At 54.7% G+C, this 9,522-nt stretch overlaps 1 protein-coding gene across 1 annotated transcript in view; it reads right to left on the bottom strand.

Moving 5' to 3' along the window:
- Positions 1–5,405: 5,405 nt before the first annotated feature.
- adora2aa (adenosine A2a receptor a) overlaps positions 5,406–9,522 on the bottom strand; it is a 148,644-nt gene continuing 144,527 nt past the window's right edge. Inside the window, 3 exon segments of the mRNA XM_085962099.1 lie at positions 5,406–7,673; positions 7,676–8,012; positions 8,014–8,287. Of these exon segments, the coding sequence (XP_085818225.1) occupies positions 7,357–7,673; positions 7,676–8,012; positions 8,014–8,287 (928 nt within the window). The 3' untranslated portion in view covers positions 5,406–7,356.

Raw genomic sequence — 9,522 nt, 5'->3', positions numbered from 1 at the left:
TTCCACCGTATCAAGGAGGACATTGCCAAAGCCACCATGCACGCAGTGGACGAATCCATCCCCTTCCAGGTGGAAAGCGACGCGTCCGACTTTGCCCTGGCCGCTACCCTCAATCAGGCGGGGAGACCCGTGGCCTTCTTTTCACGAACCCTCCAAGGCCCGGAGACCAGACACTCCGCTGTTGAGAAGGAGGCCCAGGCGATTGTGGAGGCTGTGCGTCATTGGAGGCACTACCTGGCCGGAAAACGATTTACCCTGCTCACTGACCAGCGTTCAGTTGCTTTTATGTTTAACAACAAGGAGAGGGGCAAAATCAAAAATGACAAGATCTTGAGGTGGAGAATCGAACTTTCCACCTACAACTACGAGATCTTGTACCGGCCCGGGAAGCTAAATGAACCCCCGGATGCGCTATCGCGTGGCACCTGCGCCAGCGCGCAGATCGATAGACTACGGGTCCTCCACAATGACCTCTGCCACCCAGGGGTCACCAGGTTCTTCCACCTCATCAAGGCCCGCAACCTGCCTTACTCTATTGAGGAGGTCAGGACCATGACCAGGAACTGCCAAGTCTGCGCTGAGTGCAAACCACACTTTTATAGACCAGACAGGGCCCACCTGATAAAAGCCACTCGCCCCTTCGAGCGCCTGAGCGTTGATTTTAAAGGGCCTCTCCCCTCCTCCGACCGCAATGTGTACTTCCTCAATATTATTGATGAGTACTCCCATTTCCCGTTCGCCTTCCCCTGCCCGGACATGACCAGTGCCACGGTCATTAAATGTCTGAACAACCTCTTCACCCTGTTCGGCTTCCCCAGCTATATCCATAGCGACCGGGGCTCATCGTTTATGAGCGACGAACTCCGTCAGTACCTGCTAACTAGGGGTATTGCCACAAGCAGGACCACCAGTTACAACCCCCGGGGGAACGGACAGGTGGAAAGAGAAAATGCGACAGTTTGGAAGGCCGTCCTGCTAGCCTTAAAGTCTAGGGGCCTTCCAACCTCCCGCTGGCAGGATGTGCTCCCCGATGCGCTCCACTCTATTCGGTCACTGCTCTGCACTGCCACTAACGCCACCCCTCATGAGAAAATGTTCGTCTTCCCAAGGAAGTCCACATCAGGGACATCGCTACCGCCATGGCTGACGTCCCCAGGGCCGGTCCTACTGAGAAGACACGTGAGGACCCATAAAACGGACCCCCTGGTCGAGAGGGTCGACCTCCTCCACGCCAACCCCCAGTATGCTTACATCGCATACCCGGACGGGCGGGAGGACACAGTCTCCATAAGAGACCTTGCACCCTCGGGGACCACAGTAACCCACTACCCACTACCACCCCCCCCCCCACGATCCGATATCCAGCCCCAGCAGACGGCAGGCCTGGGCCCCGCGACCCGCTCGACATCTACGAGGACGACACGCCTGTGCCACAGCCTACGCTGGACTCGACGCCGGAAGCTTCACTACCCCTGCCGTCGCCACGCCGATCACAGCGGCAGACAAGACCTCCGGAGAGACTCCAATACAGTAACTTTTAATACACTTCACCCCGCCGGACTCAATTTTAAACAAGGGGTGAATGTGGTAAACCACTGTTTGTATTCCTGTTTGTCCTGTTTGTATTCCACTGTGTACATGCCTGGACATGCCTCGGCTGACTCCTCCCACAGGTCCTAGTATAAAGGTGACTGCTCCCCAGCCCTTGGTATCCTGGACCGGTCGACCACTCGAGGCAGACCTCCATTCTGTTGTTAATAAAAGCCTTTAGTTACTCTTCTAACTCTCAGTCTTTTATGAGTAATTGATAGCGCATCAATTCCCCAGAAACCATTGTTGCTCACAAGTGGAGGGCGTCCATTTAAAGCGCTGACCATGTAAAGGCTTATTCTACTTTCAGCACACACTGCAACTCACCCCCTCTCCGTCCCCCCACCCCCCCAAGGCTCGGCCTCATGAACACTCCCCCACCACCCCGGGCTCGGCCCCTATAACACTCCCCCCCCCCGCCCCTGGGCTTGTTCCTTATAACACTCCTCCCCCCCCCCCCACCCTGGGGTCGGCCCCTATAACACCCCCACCCCCCACCCTGGGCTCGGCCCCTATAACACCACCCCCCCCAGCCCTGGGCTCGGCCCCTATAACACTCCCCCCCCCCCCACCCTGGGCTCGGCCCCTATAATACTCCCCCGCCCGCCCCCCCCCCCGGGCTCAGTCCCTATAACAGTACCTATAACACTCCCCACTGCCCCCCCCCCCTGGGCTCGTTCTCTATAACACTCCCCCCCAACCCCGGGCTCAGTCCCTATAACACCCCCCCACACCCTAGGGTCGGCCCCTATAACACTCCCCCACCCCGGGCTCGGCCCCTATAACACTCCCCCCCCCCCCCCCACCCTGGCTCGGCCCCTAGAACACCCCCACCCCCCCACCCTGGGCTCGGCCCCTATAACACCCCCACCCCCCACCCTGGGCTCGGCCCCTATAACACTCCCCCCCCCCCCCCAGCCCTGGGCTCGGCCCCTATAACACCCCCCCCCCAGCCCTGGGCTCGGCCCCTATAACAGCCCCCCCCCCCCCAGCCCTGGGCTCGGCCCCTATAACAACCCCACCCCCCACCCTGGGCTCGGCCCCTATAACACCCCCCCCCCCCAGCCCTGGGCTCGGCCCCTATAACACCCCCACCCCCCACCCTGGGCTCGGCCCTATAACACTCCCCCCCCCCCGAAGCCCTGGGCTCGGCCCCTATAACACCCCCCCCAGCCCTGGGCTCGGCCCCTATAACAACCCCACCCCCCACCCTGGGCTCGGCCCCTATAACACCCTCCCCCCCAGCCCTGGGCTCGGCCCCTATAACACCCCCACCCCCCACCCTGGGCTCGGCCCGTATAACACTCCCCCCCCCCGAAGCCCTGGGCTCGGCCCCTATAACACCCCCCCCCAGCCCTGGGCTCGGCCCCTATAACACCCCCACCCCCCACCCTGGGCTCGGCCCCTATAAGACTCCCCCCCCCCCCCAGCCTGGGCTCGGCCCCTATAACACCCCCCCCCAGCCCTGGGCTCGGCCCCTATAACACCCCCCCCCAGCCCTGGGCTCGGCCCCTATAACACCCCCCCCCAGCCCTGGGCTCGGCCCCTAGAACACCCCCACCCCCCACCCTGGGCTCGGCCCCTATAACACTCCCCCCCCAGCCCTGGGCTCGGCCCCTATAACACCCCCCCCAGCCCTGGGCTCGGCCCCTATAACACACCCCCCCAGCCCTGGGCTCGGCCCCTATAACACCACCCCCCAGCCCTGGGCTCGGCCCCTAGAACACCCCCACCCCCCACCCTGGGCTCGGCACCTATAACACTCCCCCACCCCCCACCCTGGGCTCGGCCCCTATAACACCCCCCCCCCAGCCCTGGGCTCGGTCCCTATAACACTCCCCCCCGCCCCACCCTGGGCTCGGCACCTATAACACTCCCCCACCCCCCCCGGGCTCGGTCCCTATAACACTCCCCCGGGCCCAGGCCCGGCCGGCAAGTCTCTGGTGCTCGGTCGCCTTGCGCACTGCTTTCCCGCTCACGCCTTGAGCTGGCTTTTCATTGGTCGGTTAGTGGCGGGAGGACGGAGCGAGGCTCTGTGAAGGGACAGTGCATGGGGTCAGTGCACAGAAAAATACTAATATAAACAGGCATTAAGCTCTTCTGTATATTAACATAAAAACACAAGGTATTGAGTAAAAAAAGCCTGGACTATTAATAAACTGTCGACTCTACAGTCGGGTAGACTCGCTCCGTACAATCAGAGGTTAATATTAAAAAAAGGAAAACTGAATAAGTAAATACAAGCCGTTGTGTTTGGTTGAAAGGTTTTTATTACTCACAATGTACAGTGTCACCTTCTAAACTGCCGGCACTCCCCAAGGCTGGCACCCGAGGCTGTATTGTGGCGGTTCGATGGGGTCGCACACTGCCACCCGTTTTAATGGAGAGGACAACCGCAGGTCCGACGTTTAACCATCGAGGGCGTCTCGGCCGGGACGAAGCCTGTCCCCACCCAACACCCGGCAGCGAGTATCACTGCTCCCCCCCCCATTCACTCTGCCCCCCCCATTCACTCTGCTCTCCCCCCATTCACTCTGCCCCCCCATTCACTCTGCACCCCCCCCATTCACTCTGCTCTCCCCCCCATTCACTCTGCACCCCCCCATTCACTCTGCCCCCCCCATTCACTCTGCTCTCCCCCCATTCACTCTGCCCCCCCATTCACTCTGCTCTCCCCCCATTCACTCTGCCCCCCCCATTCACTCTGCCCCCCCATTCACTCTGCCCCCCCCATTCACTCTGCTCTCCCCCCATTCACTCTGCCCCCCATTCACTCTGCTCTCCCCCATTCACTCTGCCCCCCCATTCACTCTGCCCCCCCATTCACTCTGCTCTCCCCCCATTCGCTCTGCTCTCCCCCCCATTCACTCTGCTCTCCCCCATTCACTCTGCTCTCCCCCATTCACTCTGCTCTCCCCCCATTCACTCTGCCCCCCCATTCACTCTGCTCTCCCCCCCATTCACTCTGCTCTCCCCCCATTCACTCTGCTCTCCCCCCCATTCACTCTGCTCTCCCCCATTCACTCTGCCCCCCCCATTCACTCTGCTCTCCCCCCCATTCACTCTGCTCCCCCCCATTCACTCTGCTCCCCCCCATTCACTCTGCACCCCCCCCATTCACTCTGCCCCCCCATTCACTCTGCTCTCCCCCATTCACTCTGCCCCCCCATTTCACTCTGCCCCCCCATTCACTCTGCCCCCCCCCATTAACTCTGCACCCCTCCCATTCACTCTGCCCCCCCATTCACTCTGCCCCCCCCATTCACTCTGCCCCCCATTCACTCTGCACCCCCCCCATTCACTCTGCCCCCCCATTCACTCTGCCCCCCCATTCACTCTGCCCCCCCATTCACTCTGCTCTCCCCCCATTCACTCTGCTCTCCCCCCATTCACTCTGCTCTCCCCCCATTCACTCTGCTCTCCCCCCATTCACTCTGCTCTCCCCCCATTCACTCTGCTCTCCCCCATTCACTCTGCTCTCCCCCATTCACTCTGCTCTCCCCCCATTCACTCTGCCCCCCCCATTCACTCTGCACCCCCCCATTCACTCTGCCCCCCCATTCACTCTGCTCTCCCCCATTCACTCTGCTCTCCCCCATTCACTCTGCCCCCCCCATTCACTCTGCTCTCCCCCCCCATTCACTCTGCTCTCCCCCATTCACTCTGCTCTCCCCCATTCACTCTGCCCCCCCCATTCACTCTGCTCTCCCCCCATTCACTCTGCCCCCCCCATTCACTCTGCTCCCCCCCCATTCACTCTGCCCCCCCATTCACTCTGCCCCCCCATTCACTCTGCCCCCCCATTCACTCTGCCCCCCCCCATTCACTCTGCTTCTCCCTCATTCAGGAAATTCAAGTGCGACGCAGCCTCAGCTGTCAGTTAGACTTGTTTGTTCAACATAAACGCTCCGTGATCTCCAAAGATAATGGAGCAAAGCTCCAGAATCCTTGTCCAACCAGAAACGTCTCCCTGGGCTGTTTCCCTCCACAGTCAACCCTCTCCCTGAGCCATCTTTCAAACTACTGCGCCATGGAGTATTTCATCATCTACATCGAACTTTCATTCCCATTCCTGCGCCGAGCAGCTGATGATTAAAGGATGGCGGCCAGAGAATGTGTGGGGATTCGGGGGAACTAGGCCATTCCATACAATGAACTGGCAGGGTTACGTGTGGAATAAAGAAAAAACTTCCAGAAAATGATTCCCAGTGAAAGCAGATGGAGCAGAAACCACAGGGCTGGAGGGGATCAAACATGGGTAAGAACATGATTCCAACACTGGTCAAAACAAGGGGTCAGAACACGGGGTAGGAGTGGTCACATGAGAAATCGGGAGATTTCCCGAGTGCTCCCATGAATGGTTCCGTAGCATTGTATTATCCCATCCTTCCACAAGAATCTCAAAGAATTCTGCACCCTTTTGTGTATAGCTAGTCCACCCCAGCTCACATTCATTGTTACCAGAGAATCAACCAGTGCCCAGGGATCGCACCTAGTGCAAATCACCACTGCCAGGAGGGGGGAAAAAATGGGATTGAGAAGATTGCTCCTTTCCATCTTCTCTATCTGAAGAATTTCTTTGTAATATCCGCCACTGTTCCTCAAGCTAACTCTAGGTCTGGCCACAGAACGTACGCCTCCAACAAAGCTTCAGAAATTGAGCTATGCAGAAGCGGAAGTCCCACTTTTGATTCCCAGGCTGTGCTGAGCTGTCCTCACCCGGCTCAGAGAATACTTGGTCTCAGTGGCCCAGAATGTCAGCCTGAACTTCTGGTCTGTGTGGCTCCTTGTTCACAAAGCCATCAGGGAGCTAACAGGCAGGATTCTAAAGGCCGGGCTCCTGGCACTGGGCTCCAGCAGAAATAGACTTGGAATAAATAAGGGGAACTCACAAAATTCCTTTCCTGAAATGGAGCGCGAGGTGCAAAGGCAGTAGAAGCTATGGTCTCTCCATTAGTGTCGACTACAAATTAATTCCAAAAGGCTATGTTTTACTTTCTTAATTTTAAATCTAAGTGATGGAAATAAACAATGAAATCCCGCCCTTGCGCGAGAAACTGCTTGTGCCCTTTTTATTGAGCGCTGTCCACAGTTTCCTCAGGAAGTTCATACTGACCTCACAGATCATGACTAACTTGGAATTGAGATCCAGAAGGTTGACTTATTCACAATTAAAGTGCTATAGGCCATGTAGAAAGTGAACCCTCAAATATAAACGCCCCTCGCCGCCCCATAGGTGGCCTTAAAGGAGCTAACATGCATCAAGTGAACAGGCAGGACCACCGTGTGCGGCCTGTCTCTCAACCCGGACTATGGACCATCCACATAAACTGGACTTGTGCAAACACCATACACAACCCTACGTGTAACAGCTTACAGACAGGAAATGACAGCATTCACCAGACTGATACAAGAACACACACCAACTTCTCTCAGGGTGTGGGCAGCAGATACTCCAGTTCTCCAACCAGTGTGGAAAGATGAGAGGCAGTCTAGCATTGCAGATGAAGGTAAACACATTGCACAGTCAACTCAGGAATGCAAGATTTACACTGAGCTGCTGTCAAATCTGCTATGGTGTCCACTCAGCCCTTGGACCTCAATCTGACTTCCACAAACTTGCTTTTTTTGCTCCATGGGAGTGTCATCCCTTTGTCTCTCTCTCTGCCCCTCTCTCTCTCTCCGTCTCTTTCTTGCTGCAGTTGCAGCATGCAACCCTTCGCCTTGCCGTTATGACAAGAAGTTGGAGCCTCGTTTGGTTGCAGGTCAGGAGACTTCAGCGAGAGTCATGCAAGAAGTCTGTTGTAAAAAGGCTGTGTTGAGGTGCACATCACAGCAGCTGCTGACAGCCTGGTCCTCTAGCAAGTCGCCGTTTTGATCAAGAAGCTGTTCACTTTGACGGGCTCCTGGGATGGACCCATTTGGCTGGAGATCCATAATGTGCCCATTCTGGTCAATATCTTTATTTGCAACTTCAGTTTTCTCATCATGACAAGTGTTAAGGAGATCTAAAGCATACCCATTGATATGAACATTTATACTCCCTCCGTTAGTGTGAATGGAGCTCCTTGTGTTCTGGTTTTGAATGCCTGGTCCGTTTTCCTCAGGATGTGCCTTTTCAAAATCTTGCGAAAGGTCTGGCGAAACTCCCTGATCCTGTACGCGTAAATTAAAGGGTTCACGACCGAGTTGGCATGCGACAGGATGATCGCGAAGTACATGATCCAAGCTGGCGGCCGACAGTTATCGCAGAAGAGGCTGAAGCAGTTTATAATGTGCAGCGGCAGCCAGCAGATAGCGAAAAGTCCCACGATGATGGCCAAGGACTTGGCTGCGTGGACTTCCTTCTGGAGGGTGGACCTCGTCTTCTCAGTGTGGATGACTTTAAATCCCATTTGCTTGAGCTGACGACGAGCAGCCAATGAAGATCCTCAGGTAAATCCCAAACATTATAAGCAAGGGTATCAAGACACAGACAAAGAAGTTGTAATAGACCATATAGTCCATGGTGACCACCTCTTCAAACAGGCAGGAGACCATACCATCCCTGCACGTAATAGTCTCATTCATTTTCAGCTTGATGTCGCAATTGGATTTATTCCAGCCAAGCATTGGGGTCAAGCCAATCATAAAGGACAGAACCCAACAGATGCAGATGATTCCTCTCGCACGTTGACCAGTTACCAAGCTATTGTATCTGCAACAACAAGAAGGCTGTGTGTGAATTAATCGCCCACTCATTATTATAGCAAATATTTAAACCGTACATTTGAAGAAGAAAATCTACTGATCAAAGTTAAAAAAGTTGAAACAATTCTTATTTGCCGTTACTCTAAAACTCCCATTCCTGACAATTTTCAACTCTCTTAAAGTGCTGACCCCTTGCTGGGTATAGTTACACAGGAGCTAACACCCTCTATGATCCTGTCAAAGTACCCATTCCTTGTGTGTGTTCCTGAACAGCAAATTTCACTGGGCTTCTTGAGTGTGAAGGAGGTCCAAAGCTGAGGTCCCAATCCGTCCCTACCAGACACCTACCCCAGCTCAGTGGTGTAGAGGGCAATTGTAGCACTGCTCCCACTACTAATGCTCACCACCGGTCAGCTAACTAAGCAGAGTGTAGAGAACAAACCTGGACCTGGTCTGAATCAAATTTCTCTTCACACTTGAGGGGAATTTCATGGGTCGGCCTTCAGTCATTTCCCCTTGCATTCCATCATGTCCTTTCAAAGTATTGAGTACCCCACAGCATATGAAGTTAGGCCAATCCTCATTTGTACACATCTCAACTGCTGATTGAATGTCTTGGATGGAGACCATCATTGATGTCCACAACCCAGTTACAAAGCTTGATAATGGTTTCTTTTCAAACATGTTGTCTAGAAATGATTGGTGGGTGACCCATCTTCTATATATATAAAAAGCAGTTTGTCTCTCTGTTTGTCTGTCTGTCTGTCCGCTATACACTCAAAAGTTATACAGCGTACCTACACGCATGTTATATCAAAAGAAAGCTTATCATTAGGGGAGTCTAATAGGCATATTTACTTTTGGTCAGACAAAAATTGTTCGGACAGTATACAAAAAAGGTTCAAAAAACCGCAACATTCCGCTCATTAGCGCTGAGTGACGTGATGGTTGGCCAATCGTACAGGGGATTAACCTGATGGTTGACCAATCGGTGCGTCACGGGGGGGCGTTTCATTGTGTGTGGGCGGGCCTAATCCTTCTGAGCTGAGGTGAGTGGCCGCCATCTTGATTCCTAACGATTGATTTATTTTTCCCACTTTCTGTGTGTTTATTTTTCCCACTTTCTGTGTGTTTATTTTTCCCACTTTCTGTGTGTTTATTTTTCCCACTTTCTGTGTGTTTATTTTCCCACTTTCTGTGTGTTTATTTTTCCCACTTTCTGTGTGTTTATTTTTCCCACTT

Source organism: Somniosus microcephalus, chromosome 19 (genome assembly GCF_052327205.1).
Source record: "Somniosus microcephalus isolate GS21.2 chromosome 19, FLI_Smic_1.0, whole genome shotgun sequence".
Taxonomy (NCBI): domain Eukaryota; kingdom Metazoa; phylum Chordata; class Chondrichthyes; order Squaliformes; family Somniosidae; genus Somniosus; species Somniosus microcephalus.
The sequence above is the reverse complement of the archived record's forward strand: the minus strand, read 5'-3'. Positions and strand labels throughout refer to the sequence as shown.